This window comes from Balaenoptera ricei, chromosome 13, assembly GCF_028023285.1.
Source record: "Balaenoptera ricei isolate mBalRic1 chromosome 13, mBalRic1.hap2, whole genome shotgun sequence".
NCBI classification, from domain to species: domain Eukaryota; kingdom Metazoa; phylum Chordata; class Mammalia; order Artiodactyla; family Balaenopteridae; genus Balaenoptera; species Balaenoptera ricei.
The window spans coordinates 63,604,840-63,620,576 of NC_082651.1; the positions used below are offsets into that span (position 1 = coordinate 63,604,840).

General features: G+C 38.5%; 1 protein-coding gene across 1 annotated transcript; it reads left to right on the forward strand.

The window, feature by feature from the left end:
- Positions 1-895: 895 nt before the first annotated feature.
- CALM2 (calmodulin 2) lies at positions 896-14,744 on the forward strand. Its single transcript, XM_059943394.1, has 6 exons — positions 896-994; positions 6,884-6,914; positions 12,451-12,594; positions 12,689-12,795; positions 13,213-13,348; positions 14,092-14,744. The coding sequence occupies exons 1-6, from the start codon at positions 992-994 to the stop codon at positions 14,118-14,120; spliced, it is 450 nt and encodes a 149-aa protein (XP_059799377.1). The 5' UTR covers positions 896-991; the 3' UTR covers positions 14,121-14,744.
- Positions 14,745-15,737: the final 993 nt, after the last annotated feature.

Consider the following 15,737-nt stretch of genomic DNA (forward strand, 5'->3'; position numbering starts at 1 on the left):
GAAAGTGGCCCAAGCGATACTCATACCCAGGTCTCACTCCAAGCCAGAACCCTATTATTCCACAACATCAAGGGGCTATTGGGAGTGACTAATCCCACAGAATCCGGGATACTGCGCTTTTTCAGTGATTTTTTTTTCCCCCGGTAAATTACCCCAGACAAACGCGGCGAAGGGGAAGTATAAACGGAAGACCCTTTCAGATTAGTCAGCTGAGCAGGTGCGTTCGCCCTTACTCAGATATTCGGATTTTGTGAGGGAGTAAAATGGTAAGCGTGTGGCCGCCACGAGGCCAATAACCGAAGCTGAGAAAAAGAGCGCGGGGTAGGGGTTTCACTGGGTCTTTCAGCTTCATTCTTAATCGGCGTTTTCGTAGACCCCTATACCAGGGGCGGGAAAATGTGCGTACGACTGTGGAGAGAAAGGATGGGTGGAGGAGGAAGACTCTCCAGCCAAGCGCAAAGCAAGCGACTCCGCCGCCTGGCGCAGTTGCCAAGACAGTGCGGCCAGGGCAACAACGGCACCAACGGCAGAAACCACACCGCGTCCCGGCGGCGGTGGCAGCGAGCCCCAGTGACGCATTGCAGGTACGAACCAGCCAATCAGAGGCCGGTTCAACGATCGTCGCGTTACGCGTCGCTACCACGATGCTCTTCCGCGCCGCAAAGTAGAGCCTCTCAGGCGCGACTCCACCGGCCCTTCAACGGCTCGCTGGGAAGCGAAACCCACTTACGCCATCCGTTCGCCCCCCTCCCTTTAGCTCTTGTATCGTCGACCACACAACTGTGGATAAAGGGGTCTCGAGAGGAGTTGGAGTTGAGGGGGTTGGCCGGGACTCGTTTGTGATGTTCCGTTATCTGGCATGCGGCGGAGGGATCTGGCGGAGGGAGGTGTTTATGAGGCGCTGGGGGCGGAGGAGGAGAATTAGTCCGAGTGGAGCGAGCGAGCTGAGTGGTTGTGTAGTCGAGTCCCGGAGACCGGTAGCGCTTGCAGCATGGTGAGTGCGTCGCTAAGCTGCCGGCGCTCGGCCTGTGGGGGGAAGAGGCTGAAGCGAATTGACGAAAGAAAGGGAACTTGCCACCCTCACACTCTCCAGGAGTGGTTTTCGCCAGGGGGATGGCGCACATGAGGCTGGGGGCGCCCGCGGCCGTTGTGTCGCAGGTGCTTCCCCACCCCCCCCAGTCTCCTCAGGGAGGTGTCCCCTAGTGTACTGGGGGCCGGGCGCACCGCCCCCGGCGCTGCGGACCTCCTCAGGGGCTGGATGAGGATGGAGCCCGGGCGGGGGGCAGGTCGGCCCCCGGGGGAGGCGAGAGTGGAAGGGCGGGGGGGAGCAGGAGCGCAGACGCTTTGGGTCGGGCATCTCGAAAGGTCAGCCCGGGGCCGGATTCAAAAGCCCAACGGACGGTTGGTGCGGACGCCAGGAAGCGCTTTTGTCCGCGCGCGGCCGCCTTGCGCCGAGGGGGCGGGCGGGAGCGCGCGAGGCCGTCAGCCCGCAGCCCCGCGGGTCGGGCCGGGAGGGGGCGAGGGGCGGGCGCGCTGTGTGGGCCGAGCCCGCGCGGCGCTGGGAGCGGCCGGGGGCGGGGCGGGGCGGGCGCGGGGCTGGGGCCGCCGCCCGCCCGGCTAGGCTCGCGCCTCAGCTGCTGCGCTGGCACCTGCAGGACTGCGGAGGTCTGGGCGGCCCGCGGCACTGCGAGGCCGGCCGTTCCGGCATAGGTTGGGGAGGGCAGCCTCGGCCGGTTCCCATCCCCCTCTGGCGGCGCGAAGGAAGCTCGGTGATTCCTGATCTTTTTGCTCCCTCTGCGCCTTGAGACCTAATTCCACCTCCCAGGCTGGACATTTAAAATAAAAAAAAATTTTTGAAGTGGTTTTGTCGTTGAAGGAAATGGCTGTATATCTGAAGTCAGTCGCAGCCTCCCACTATTCATCTCGTTAGAGAAAGCCAGAGGCTCCAGCTGGGGGGTCTGAAAGGCATTTCCTGTTCACCTACCGAAAGCCAGCTCCGGGGTGACTGTCGTTCTGTTGTGAAAGTCGGTCTTACTCTCCTGTAACAAATGGAAGGATGCCTTTGAGAAGGGCCACAGTCCTCCTCTTGAGTGCTCACGTGCACGCCGTAATGTTAAAGAACCACTACCACACACAGTGTTGCCCCGCTCCAACCCCCTTGAAAATAACTGGTATTTCCGTAGAGAAAGTGCCAGATATCTTAACGTGCAGTTTAGTTCATTTGTACAGTAATGGCTGTCAAAGACCGTCGTGAAAGAAGGAGGACAGGGAATTTTTAAAAGCATGTTCCTGTCACTAGAGACCGGAACTCCAGTTCTTTCCTGTTTAATAATAAAAAAAAAAACTAATGAGGGCGGTAATTTGCAATACTTATTTTGTCGTTTCTTCTGCCAAGTGATTACGGGAGATGGGTGTGTCCGGGAGGCAAGGTGACATCTTAAACAGGAGTTGGGAATCCTTGCCAACTGAAACCTCCAGCATGTATGGGCGTGGGGAGAGGAGTTCGCATTTGTTTGATGTACTCTTCCATCTTGATGTTCTAAATTCTAAATTTGAATGTGCTGGTTGAGTTTACTTTTAGGTGAAACAGGGTGTACACTATAGGCATGTAATTAAGATTCAAAATTGTGGGGTAAATTTTTTTTTTTTTTTAATTTCTCATATGAAAGGTAAGGTTTCTTCCTGATCAGTCTGATAATTGAATCAAGAGCTCAAATGGAGTTTCTTGGTGAGGCATAGAGTTTGTATCTACCCTTCGGGGTCCTTTGCCAAGGGTAGGCTTTTGTAGTTACTGTTCACATCATTGATGTTTGGGGGGGTTTCAGTTAGTTAAATTGACAGTCATTGTTAACTAATTTGGGAATTGTCCTCAGGTAATTTTATAATTATAAGACCTGATGATTTAAAATTAGGACTCTGTAAAGTCAGAGAATGAACATGTATTTGATGTGGAAGTGGAATAAGTTTGCTCACATGGCTCTTGGGTTTACATATAGTCGATGCATGCTCATTGAAGGGAGATTGATTGCATTAAGAAGACTTGAGGCTGGGGTGATAAGTAAAAGATGTGAAGAGGTAGAAAATTTGGTCACTTCAGTCTAAATAAATATCCCATCGAACAGCAAAAAGATCTGTTTCTACTAGACTGAAAAAATTCACCAAGGCTCTATTAAAATATAGAAAGTTCTAGATTCAGCTAGAATGGTCAAATTAGGCCTTTAGTAAAGGTAATTTTTAAGAAGTAATATCTTCTAGTGTTTTCTCTTTTGGACCAAGATGCCGTATAAGTGCTGTTCTATCAGAATGAAAGGTATCTTAAACTCTACTGAAATAATTTAGAGATTGCTTTTGATATAGATAAAACAAATACCCTGATTTCTGAAATGGTAGAAAAATTTTTACTTATGAAGCCTTTGTTGTATCTAAGTAGCACTTGGAGTAAACAGGAATCAATGAAGGGTGGAAGTTTGTTTCATTTCAAGCCTATGGACTGATACACTTACTCAGATGAATTTTGGATTATTTTTATACCACCTTTCACTAGATATGCTCCAAGGGTGTCCATACCTACTTTTGAATGCCATTTTGGAAATGTTTAATAGGTATGTAATTTCCTTAAGGTCACACATGTAGTCTAGATTAGTAGTGTTTTTATCAGTGTTGACAAATCACCTGCATTTCTCCAAAATGCAGATTCTAGTCCAGTAGGTCTGAGGTGGAACCTGAGAGTGTACTGGTGCCTGGGAGCTTTCTCTAGAGTTGACAAGAGCAATAGGAAGAATTACATCAGTATTTGTAGAAACAAAGGAGTAAGAACTAGTCATCTCTCTAGTGAGTTATTTACTGAGACAAACACACATTTTGATGAGCTTGAGTTTTCCCAAAAGTATAATTCTTTTAGTTCTTCTACCAAGAAAATGACTCTCTCCATAGACAGAAATAAGAACCAAATTTATTTGTATTTCATTGGAAAAGGCTTACAAATTACAGTGCTAGGGAGCTTTGTGTTTTTGCTTTTAGTAGGCTTTAATCTGAATGTTGCTGATAAAGGTTATTTTAAAACCTTGAACTCTGGGTTAGTAGTAAATACAAAAAAATTGTCTTTAAGTTTCCTGAAACATTGCAAGCAATATCTAGCACTTTCAGGCTATGTGACTTAGTGTCCTGTTTATTCCTTGAAGCTCATTTGTGATCTTTACTGAGATCGCAGACAGGATGGTGTGGGGCCATTAAAATTTTGACTTTTCGAGCAAAATTGGTTAATTTTAAAGTTTTCTTCCTGAGGCCTTCTCAGCTTTCGTACAAATGAGTCTTCTCAAAATCTCTTCCTGCACAACTTGTCGAGAGAAAAATCCCTGTTGTTTCTGCACATAGCAGTCATTCCTTCAGCTTTCGCACATGCTGCAGTGTCTTCCACACATTTGGCTTAACTAGTCCTAAACTGATGTGTCCTGCCACATCTGTCCCTGGGCTTGCAACTTGTGGTTTCAGTTTGTGGAAGTAGATTTTCTCATCTTAAAGTTAACATGGAATGTGGTGAGTTCGCTGTAAAGGGCTTGATAATGCCCCACCTGTCTCCCTTCTGTGTGGAAGTTGAACTAGTCAGGTTGGTGTTTAACATTACATTGTAGGTTCTTTGGTTAATTAATTTATATAAAATAGTTATCACTGAACTCTTTGGGCTAGCCCTTTACATAGCTTCTCACTTACTGTGCACAATAACACTGCAAGGTAGGTATTAATATTCTGTGTCACAGGTGAAGTTGACAATGAGAGGTTGAGTAACATGTCCAAGGTCACAGCTATTGAGTGGCAGAGCTGGGATACTAGCCCAGCGATGACTCAAAGCACCATGCTTTTTTCTTCCACCATGCCATGTTGCCCTTCTTTCAAAAATGATAGACGTCTAGCAGAATGGAATGAGACTACAAGTAAATCATCTATAGTCTCTAACAAAGTAAAAATTAACTCAGTGGATTTACTGGGTTTTAAATCTTATCCCTAGAGAAAACAATCGACTGATTTTATACCAAATACTTGGAGGATTGGGATTTGTAAGGATAAAAGTAGATAATTTTTATTTTATAAACTTCTGCATTTGAGCTTAATTATTGGCTCTTCAATTTTAAGTTACTAGACTATTGGCTTTTTTTCTTTTCTTTTTTCTAAAGCAACGAGTTGAGTTTGCATCAACGTCAAATCAAAACTGTTTATCAGGGAAAGAAACTCCTCTTCTGGTTTCTTCTCAAATGTTCTCATGTTGTCTCCTAGAGAAAAAAATGTGATGCTATCCTGTATTAAGGTTTTATCCTTTCCAGGGGTGTGTTCATTTAAAATGAAGGGAACCAGGCAGGGTTTATTCTTCTTCTCATACCAATAAGTGAATGGATTAATCATAGTACACTTGACTTCTGTAGGTAGGAATATTAGATAGGAGGCTATTTCTTGTCAGTGCCTCTGGATATATGTACCAATAAGCAATGAACTGTCCAAGGATGAAGGCCACGTGAAGAACAAGGAGGCTTGTTATTTTGCAAATGTCTTTATAATATTATGGTGTGCTCTGAATTTAAAATTGAAGGTATTGGATATGTCTGACACCTTAGTGTTTAATTCTGACTCTACTAGTTAGTAGTTTTGTACTTGCGCTCGCTGGAATTTAACCTGAGCCTCTCTCCCCATCTGTGAGATAGGGTATTAATGATATTATTAATACCATTAAGGGTTGTTGTGAAGATTGAATAAAAACAACATATAGCAGGTGCCTGAATGTGTGTTTTTTTAAGTAAAAACAAGTAACTTTACTCCATTTGCTAAAAACATCACAAATCTTATGCTCACTTTGGAATTTCAAACATAAAGAGAAAATAAGTAGCTGGACTTAACATTTTGTAAGTAATGTACTTCAAATATTCAGAATCCTGGATTCTCTACAGTTGCATGGCAGGTGAGGAGGAGTAAAAACTGGTACCTTTCATGTTGCTCCAACCAGGACAGCTTGGATTTTTGTCTTTTTGATAGTTTTGCTTAGTAATTTTTTTGTTGTTGTTGTTGAAGTTTTGAAAATCACATATATGTCCAAGTGAAGTATTTAGCCACTTACAGGGGAATTTTAAATGTAGTCCTTGTTCATTATTTTTGATTCAATGGAGATTTCTCGTATTAATGGTTTGTATTTACCTGAGAGGTGAGCTTAAGTTTAGATATCTTAATTTTGAAAAAGGAAACATTTCTATTGGATCTATCCTTGCTTTAGAAGAATACCAATTCCAATTAAACTTTCTAGTATGCTAGATTTGCTTTTTAAAAATTTGTGTAAAATTAGACTTTCAAACGTATTCTGAAATATTTTCGTATCTTAAACTTGGGGGCGAGTTAGCTTAGCTTTGAAGATAAGATGTGTGCATTTTCTGCCCGCCTGTGTTTGGTACTAAGGAATGTTGAACTAAGTAAAGTTTATGGAACAGGGTGAACCTTGAATGTTTTTTTTGTTTTTAATTTTTATTTATTTATTTATGGCTGGGTTGGGTCTTCGTTGCTGCATGCGGGCATTCTCTAGTTGTGGCGAGCACAGGCTACTCTTCGTTGCGGTGCGCGTGCTTCTCATTGGGGCAGCTTGTTGTGGAGCACGGGCTATAGGCACGCGGGCTTTAGTAGTTGCAGCACGTGGGCTCAATAGTTGTGGCACACGGGCTTAGTTGCTCCGCAGCATGTGGGATCTTCCTGGACCAGGGGTCGAACCCTTGTCCCCTGCATTGGCAGGTGGATTCTTAACCACTGCACCGCCAGGGAAGTCCCACCTTGAATGGTTTTAAACTTGTTTCTGTAAGTGTTAAACTACATACTCTCAAGCCACTTAACTATTTCTTTGATCTCTTTGTAGGCTGACCAGCTGACTGAAGAGCAGATTGCAGGTGAGAAATAACTTTGCTAGATTATACCCATTGGATTTTATTATAAATTGATTCGCTGTTCTTAAAATAAGGTACTTGTATGACAGAATTAACTTTGATCTGTGTAGTAGATGGTAACAAATGAGTGTAATACAGTAATTGAACCTACTCTGGCAAGTGAGAAAGTAAACTTGACTATGAAAGATGTGTGGGGCTAAATGTAATTAAAGACATGTTTTTAGGTTATGTGGATATACTTTTGAGCCTGGTAGGGGTGGTCTTTGTTTTTCTTAAAGATTATCTTGCTGTAAAACATGAATTCTGGGCAGGTTTTAACACTTCAGTGTCATATCAGTCTCCATAGGAAAAGAGGCCAAATAGTAGTTAATAGGTAACTAGAAATGTAAAATCAGAAAATGAATGTTGAATTTACCCTGGTTTAAAGTAGCTAATATTTTAACCTTAGAATTGCATATATGGTCATTTAGGGAATAACCATTTCTCTAGTGAAAAACTTAGATCCAAAAGTTAGCATTCTACTTTACAGATGTAGTAATTTGAATTTTATCTTAAAAAGCAGTGATAGCTGTTGAAATCAGTTGTAAGTTTTGTATCCTTTGATTTGCTATGGAAGTATGTGAAATTGCTACATAAAACTTGATGAGATGTTGTCAATACGCCGAACCATTAGTACTTTTGATTTTATTCTACTACTTTGAGATGGCTAGTTAACATCAAAATGTTGGGGAAACTTAATAAATGGTGTTTTGCTTTTTGGTGGCAGTGTTGAAATGCTTTTCAAACTCTATTCCTTGACTTTGATTTATAGACTTATTAACAAAAGCATCAAGCAGTTTTGATTGCCATAGTTTTCCTGGTAGGCAAGGAATTTCAAGAGCTCAAAATCGCTAAAGCTTTTTTATTTTTATTTTTAAATGCTAGAGTAAACTAAGAAACCCAGTTGGAACTGAGCTACGTAGCCCATATAAAGTAAGCTCCACCCCTCATACCCAAATTTGGTGGAGCCAGAAATCATTAGTCTCCTCAAATACTCATCACAAAATAGTATTTGCTAGGACTGTGTAAAGTAGAAACCTATTAGCATTAAGGACCAATTTAAGCAGGTGTTATTTTTATTTCTTACTGTGCATTTGACTTAAACTGGGAATTTGCTTTTTAGGGTTGGTAAATTTGCATGTATAGGGTGTGTTGAAGTAGTCAAGCACAGCTTTGGAAATAATTTCTTTCTTCATTTATAAGTGTCTTGATGAAATGTAAATTATTCTGGAGTAGTTTTCTATATAATGTCTTGAGGAAATGACTTGGGGTATTATTTCCACTCTTAAGTTCTTACCTTCTCTAATACACCTGTCTTTGCCTTTCATTTCTCCGTAGTCCCAGTCAGGTAGTTCTGCATGGCGCAGCGTGTTCACTTCAGGATAGAAAATGTATTACTCAAGGTGCCAGTCACATAGTTGATGCTCATTACTCCTCTCCCAAACACACATGCAACTCTTTTAAAAAGTAGTTTGTGTCTGTTAAATATAAGAGGCTCAGTCCTCTGGCTGATTGCATTTTTGTAAAGAATACTTGTAGTTCATGGAACATTGTCTTTAAGATAAATTCTGTCTTTTCATTGGTTCCTATCATACAATTAAATTTCTAGTGAGAGTGGTAGGAAAATCTATTTTAGGTTCTTTCCATACTCTGCCTTTTCCTAGGCTTTTAATAAAGCTGTTCTTGGACCCTAGGTTTTAGTGAACCTTTTAGGTAGAGGAGCCAAAGCTTTTATGCTATTAAAATAAAAATCCTGTGAAATCACGGACTTTTTTATATTTCCTCTGTATCCCCAGTACCTCCCACACAGTAAGGACTGAATAAATATTTCTTTTTTTTTTTTTTTTTGCCATTTACAGTTTTATTAAATTCCCTTAAACTTTGAATAAATATTTCTTGAATAGATAAATTTTCAAAGAGGTGTGCCACACATGTATGTTCTAGAACAGTACCTACCCTATTCCTAAGAATTATTCTGTCTCCTCCCAAAGTCCCTCTCAATGTCTACCTTTGAGGTGAAGGCAAAAAATTTTTTTAATCTGGTAAATTGTAATTGCTGGTAACCAGTAATATCTTAGAGTCTTAGTTCTACTTGTGCTAACAAGCTTCATACATATAATGCAAGGTTGAGTATACTAAGGTACTTTTTATCTTCATCTGATAATCATTACTACTTCAGGTTTGAAATTCCTCTAACAAATAACTTAGTCTAGAAAAAAGTATGCTTATTGTTTAGGTGAAGTTTCTAGAGTTGTTTACGTTACCCTGGTCTTAAAGAGCAATCCAGAACAGTCTAGTGTGACATCACTAACAAGTTAGTTTTGTTGATGACTCTGCCATGATGTCATTAGTTGTTGGTATTTAATATTTAAAGAAAAAATGTAAAATAATTTTTTTTCTTTAAAGAAATTTATGCCTAAACCATTAAACTTTTAAAGTTCAGTGTAGGGATAAAACTTATTTGATAAAAAGGTACTAATCTTACTCAACAATAAAGGTCTGGTACATGGCCTTTAAAGGATTAATAAGTTCAGAATTTTATAAATAAATAGAAATTGATAAACAGGCATTTGATTTTTCTTGTGATTGTTTCATGATGACCTGTTTTAATAGAATTATAAATTTATGTAAAAATATTTAGAAAGGTATCCTGGGGTTGCTAATGAACAAATAAAACAAGTAATATTATGATTTCTGAAAGTTTCAACTTGGGTATAACTAGAATGAATTTTGGGAGGTTCCATCAATTATGTTGAAGATAGCTGTTCTGTGACATTCAGGACCTGTTGTTTTCTTATCGTATATTGAGGTTTTGACTCCTAGGTTTATATTCAACTCATTCCTGGGAAATACTGTTTAGAATGATATGCTTCTATATATTAAGATTAAACTGTTCTGAAGCACAGGTGGTGAGCTATAGAAGCAGGTGGAATAAAATTGTACTTTTCAGTTTATTCTTATTTTAAGTTTTTGCAGGTGTTTCTGCCTCTTTAGTGTGAAAATACAAATAGAGATTTGGAATAAACCTTGACCTTCAAAGTATTTTTATTCCTTTTTGTATGCATGAAGTAAACACTAGTTACAGCATAGAAATGGTTTTATTTTCTGCTTTTCACTTATTCCAGCAAATATTTTAAGAGTTATTAGATGTTTAAACTTCTTGAAATTTAGAACACACATACATAAACTTATAGCATGCATCTTTCAGAATTTGTCGTTTAAGTTAAATCGTTTAGTAAAATGATTATGGCTAGTTATACTGGGAATTTTTGTACATAATGGTGGTGTCACACGATAACTGTATTATAGCAGAGAATGTAATGTAAATAAATACAAATCTCTAAGTACTTTAATTTTCTTGGAGCCTAAGTTATTAGGTGATAGATGCTACTGTGTTCCAAACCTAATAGTTTATATATTTCTAGACAGTATTTTGTACATCCTGTTTTTTTAAAAAACCTGAGTGTAAAATGGAAATGTTTTCATCAAATTCTGCTGTTTGTAGGACTCTGATTTATTTTTGTCATTGGGTTGGTCTAGGTTAGTACTGCATATTTTCATAAGATCAGTCAGTAGTTTGGTACTAAGCTTCTGATATCAGGTGAGTTCCTCTGAAGACAAGTAATATTTAAATGGAGTGGAATGTTTAGCACTCAGTAGTAGTAAGTGGCACTTACTACTTACTGAGTGTAGCAAACTATAACTAGTCAGTGATACCTGGTCTAAAGCTAAGCAATTAAAAGAATCAAAGCAGAAGAAAATAATGTGATAATCCAAAAAGGTAATAGGACTCGGGTAGTTGTGTGGATAATTTTAAATAAAGAATCCATTTGGAGGCTATTGTGATAGTCCAGATAAAAGATGATAGGGTCATTAGCCAAAATGTTGGATGTAGAGATGAGCAAAGAATCAGGCAGTATTTAAATAGCAGAATTCAGCAGGCCTTGACAGGTTTCAGGGAAAAAGAATTAAGGTGTTTTTTTGTTTGCATTCTTAGGGTTGCTGAGGAGTATAGAATTGATTTTCATTGTCTTCCTTGAAGTCAGCCAGGGAAGATGTCCTGTAGGAGTGAGAAATAAAAATATTATGTTGAGAGAGATGAGTGGACTAAAGATGTGAAGTTTTCGTTATTGGTGGGCATAGATGAAATGGCCAAGGAGAGAAAAAAGGATAAGAAAATTGGTCACATCTATATGTAAGAGACAAATAGGAGCAAGACCCTTGTAAGACCCAAATAGAGCAAGGCAGTAGGAGGTAGAAGGTAAATTACTGTTGTGAAAGCCAAGAGAAGTTTGAGAGTTTTCCAGTGTAGTTGTGGATGCTGCAGGAAAATGAGACCATCTTTTTCTTGACATTTATTAAGTAGTTATTTGCCAGGCATAGTTCTAAGTGCTTTACCTATACTAATTCTTAAATTTAGGAAGTAGGTACAGTTATCCCCACTTAACACACATGAGAAAGCTGAGGCAGAAAATCTGCCCAAGGTTATTTACATTACTAGTAAGTAGCAGAGCTGGAATTTTTTAGCCCAGGCAGTTGAGTTCCAAAGTCCGCTTTTAGTTTCTGTGCTGTATGCTTCTGTGTTTGCTTGCTGACTGGGCCTAATATCTTTGCTAGCTTTGTTAACTAGCTCATTTATATGCCCTTGCACTACCAAATTAAATCTCTGATTTAGTTTCTCTGTATTCAGGTATTCTGGACTGTTGCTCCAGTAGCTTTCCATGTAATCTAGTGGTGAATTGAAAGCAACATAATTTCACAAGAAGATCTAAAAGATTTTAGGCGATAATATATCTCTATTATAAGCTTTGGGATTTTATATTCTGAAGAAAGGTCTAAATTTTGTTTTCAGTGATACAGCACTTAGTTAAAACTGGCCATTCATATCTTGATCATCCCATTGTTAACATCATTATAGATTATTTGGTGATAGTCCCTTCTGTCTTCCAGAAAAGGAAGCTAGCCTATTGCAGGTTGTTCTGAAGTTTAAAGTTTTTTGTTTTTAATTTAGTAGGTGATTAAATAGACTTAATTTTAACTTTGGGTATTACTGTAAGTAGTACAGTTGCTATATAGAAGTATGTATTTGGTAACAGTAGTTTTCCTTTTCTATTCTGAGTGTAGGTTAGATCTGTAATTTTGAATTGTGTTCCACAGAGCAGCTTCAACAGAAAATAGAGAAGGCAGTCATCTGGGGCTTTGAGTGTTTTCCTCTTTCAACAATAATTTGACTTTTATCTGGACTAGATTTTGGAGTTCCCTGTAAGATTTTAGATGAAAAAACGCTCAGGTAGATCAATATATGAGCATATGATTAGCTAAAAATGTTTGAAATACCACAAGGTTTCCCCCCCCTAATCCTTCAGGAATCAAGATCCCATTTCAGGTCCTGTCTCTATATATATGTTTGCTTTGACGGTTGATTAATAACATTTCATTTAGGAGGTTACTTTTTTATTGTTAACCTGTACATTTGGATTGTGGTCTCTCTTTCAAACAGAATTCAAAGAAGCTTTTTCACTATTTGACAAGGATGGTGATGGAACTATAACAACAAAGGAGTTGGGAACTGTAATGAGGTCTCTTGGGCAGAATCCCACAGAAGCAGAGTTACAGGACATGATTAATGAGGTGGATGCTGATGGTAAGTCTTTTTAGTTTTAGGGTTTGGGAAGGGGGAGTTGAAGAAGTGGCATTTAAGTTCTGTTGTAATGTTTCAACTAAACAAACCATTTCAGGTAATGGCACAATTGACTTCCCGGAATTTCTGACAATGATGGCAAGAAAAATGAAAGACACAGACAGTGAAGAAGAAATTAGAGAAGCATTCCGTGTGTTTGATAAGGTAAGTATCCAAAGACTGGATTTGTTCAATTTTAATTTGAGGATAAAAAGATACCAGGACCTCTTATCTGTGAAGACTTGTTTTTCTGATGATTTACCAACATACTTTAATATCAAGCAAAAGCTTTTTAAGAATTCAATGTAGATGGAGGTTTCCTAATAACATATATATTGCATTAGTTTTGTGGCGAAAGAGGCATCACTTGACTTTGGAACCAAGAAATTGTGATTTCAATATAGGATATCCTGCTTGACTCTCAGTGACATTTAATATATAGGTCAGCTATTTGTAAACTCTCTTTAGTTTGTATAGATTACTAAAGTATATTTTGCTCCCTAATGTGAAGTTTAATAAACTTCTATTCTAACTCGTTACGTCTATAATTTTGCTTAGACATTTTACTAAATTTTTTTGTAGGATGGTAATGGCTATATTAGTGCAGCAGAGCTCCGCCATGTGATGACAAACCTTGGAGAGAAGTTAACAGATGAAGAGGTTGATGAAATGATCAGGGAAGCAGATATTGATGGTGATGGTCAAGTAAACTATGAAGGTAAGTCTTTCACTGTCACTGCCTTATTCTGTGCTTTGACTTAAAGGTAGAGGTTCTTGTTAGGTATCTGATAGGTCAAAATTAGTGACTCCCCCCCCCCCCCCCCCAGAAATGGAGATGCTAAAACAGTTACTGATATTTACCAACCTTTTGCTATTCAGAGTGTTGTGTACAGATTAGGCAACATCATTGTCACCTGAGAACTTTTTAGAACTATTTATTATCAGATCCTACCCCTTTACTTAGAATCTACATTTTAATAAGATTCCTGGGTGATTTCATAATGCACATTAAAGTTTGAGAAGCACTGCACTCCAAACTATGATAAAACGATTTTTGTTAACAATTGTGGAACAGTGTGAAAAGCTTCTTCAAACTTATTTCAAGATCCTCAAAATTAAGGTGACTTTCTTTCATTGGATTCTCCTTCCCTCTAATTAGCTTTAAGTCTAAAATTGTACATGCTTCAGTTCAGAAGTATGATATATGATATTGAACTAAGCAAGAATGCTTTTTATTTGTAATAGCTTATCTAAAGCATTAATTTGGTTTATACATTCATAATCATAAATAATTTTGGTTTATGAAGGTCCAGCCTTGGCAGTAAACTAGCTTTCCTCTGTACTTTATGATAATTTTGAGGAAAGAAAGGGGAATGGAGACTGCTCAGTGATTGAGTAAATGTGATTGGTTTTGTCAGACTTTTGCCATTGACTTAACATTTTTGTGTACTTCTTTTTCAGAGTTTGTACAAATGATGACAGCAAAGTGAAGACATTGTACAGAATGTGTTAAATTTCTTGTACAAAATTGTTTATTTGCCTTTTCTTTGTTTGTAACTTATCTGTAAAAGGTTTCCCCCTATTGTCAAAAAAAATATGCATGTATAGTAATTAGGACTTCATTCCTCCATGTTTTCTTCCCTTATCTTACTGTCATTGTCCTGAAACCTTATTTTAGAAAAATTGATCAAATAACATGTTGCATGTGGCTTACTCTGGATATATCTAATAAGCCCTTCTGCACATCTAAACTTAGATGGAGTTGGTCAAATGAGGGAACATCTGGGTTATGCCTTTTTTTTTAAGTAGTTTTCTTTAGGAACTGTCAGCATGTTGTTGTTGAAGTGTGGAGTTGTAACTCTGCGTGGACTATGGACAGTCAACAATATGTACTTAAAAGTTGCACTATTGCAAAACGGGTGTTTTATCCAGGTACTCGCACACTATTTTTTTGTACTGCTGGTCCTGTACCAGAAACATTTTCTTTTATTGTTACTTGCTTTTTAAACTTTGTTTTAGCCACTTAAAGAAAATCTGCTTATGGCACAATTTGCCTCAAATCCATTCCAAGTTGTATATTTGTTTTCCAATAAAAAAAATTACAATTTACCCAACTGTTGCTCTGAATCTGAGTCATTTAATTAACTTGAAGTTAAATAATTTTGAGAATCAAGTGGGGAGGTGGTTTCTACTCGGTATAATTTAAGTTTAGATAAGTAATTTTTTTGACTACTTTAGACTGTTTGGTTTTTAAATTATAATACTTCCTTCAAAAGGTTTAAGTGAAAGATCAAGAAACATTTTGTAAGTGTACCTAGCATGGGGACTGGCATAAGGTAGGTGTTCAGTGTTGCTGCCTACCTTTTTAATATATTTTTCAACTTTGGCATTTGTTTATCCATATAGACTTCAGCCATGCAGTGATTTTTTAAAATGTGTTTAAAAACACAAAAAATCCAAATGGGGGGTGGGTCATTATGTTTTGCCTCTATTTTTTAATGTTTTACTCAGTGCTTTTTAATTCTCCTACCAGAAAACAGAGAATTTTCAGTTGTGCCTGCCTATCTGCAACATACTTTACAAATAAGGTATCTTTAGTAGTGGATTGACAGTAACTAAACCTTGTTTTAGTATTTGCTTGCTTCTAAACTATTGCTTTCTCTATAAACTACTCAAAAGGTGGTTATCAGGGTTTCTGTTTTTCTAACTACCTTTTAAATACTTAAGGAAAGATTGCATAGCAAAGCAGAGCCAAGATTAAAACATTTAAGTATAATAGTTACTTGATTATTACAGCCACAAGGTTTTTAATTTCCCAGGGGCGCAATTTGTTTACTGTGCATCTTTGACTATTTTAATATCACTATTATTAGTTCTACAGGAAAACGGAGAACTTGATGGTCAGTGAAGGAAAAGAATTAAGTATGTTTTAGGTAGGATGAAGGAAGTTAACAGGAATTGATCATCCTAACAGGGTATTATTACATGTTAGGCAGGCAGTACTAATTAGGAAGAGCTTCATTAGATGTAAGAGTTTAGTCAAAGGTGGGAGAAGATTCATGTGTCTAGCTGTTGAGGCACAATAATCTTGAATATTAAACATGGGC

Bases quoted from the DNA above. Each gene is read 5' to 3' on its own strand.
- CALM2 (XM_059943394.1), top strand. The intron at 12,595-12,688 runs GTAAGTCTTTTT...AAACCATTTCAG, and splicing joins TAATGAGGTGGATGCTGATG to GTAATGGCACAATTGACTTC. The intron at 13,349-14,091 runs GTAAGTCTTTCA...CTTCTTTTTCAG, and splicing joins TGGTCAAGTAAACTATGAAG to AGTTTGTACAAATGATGACA.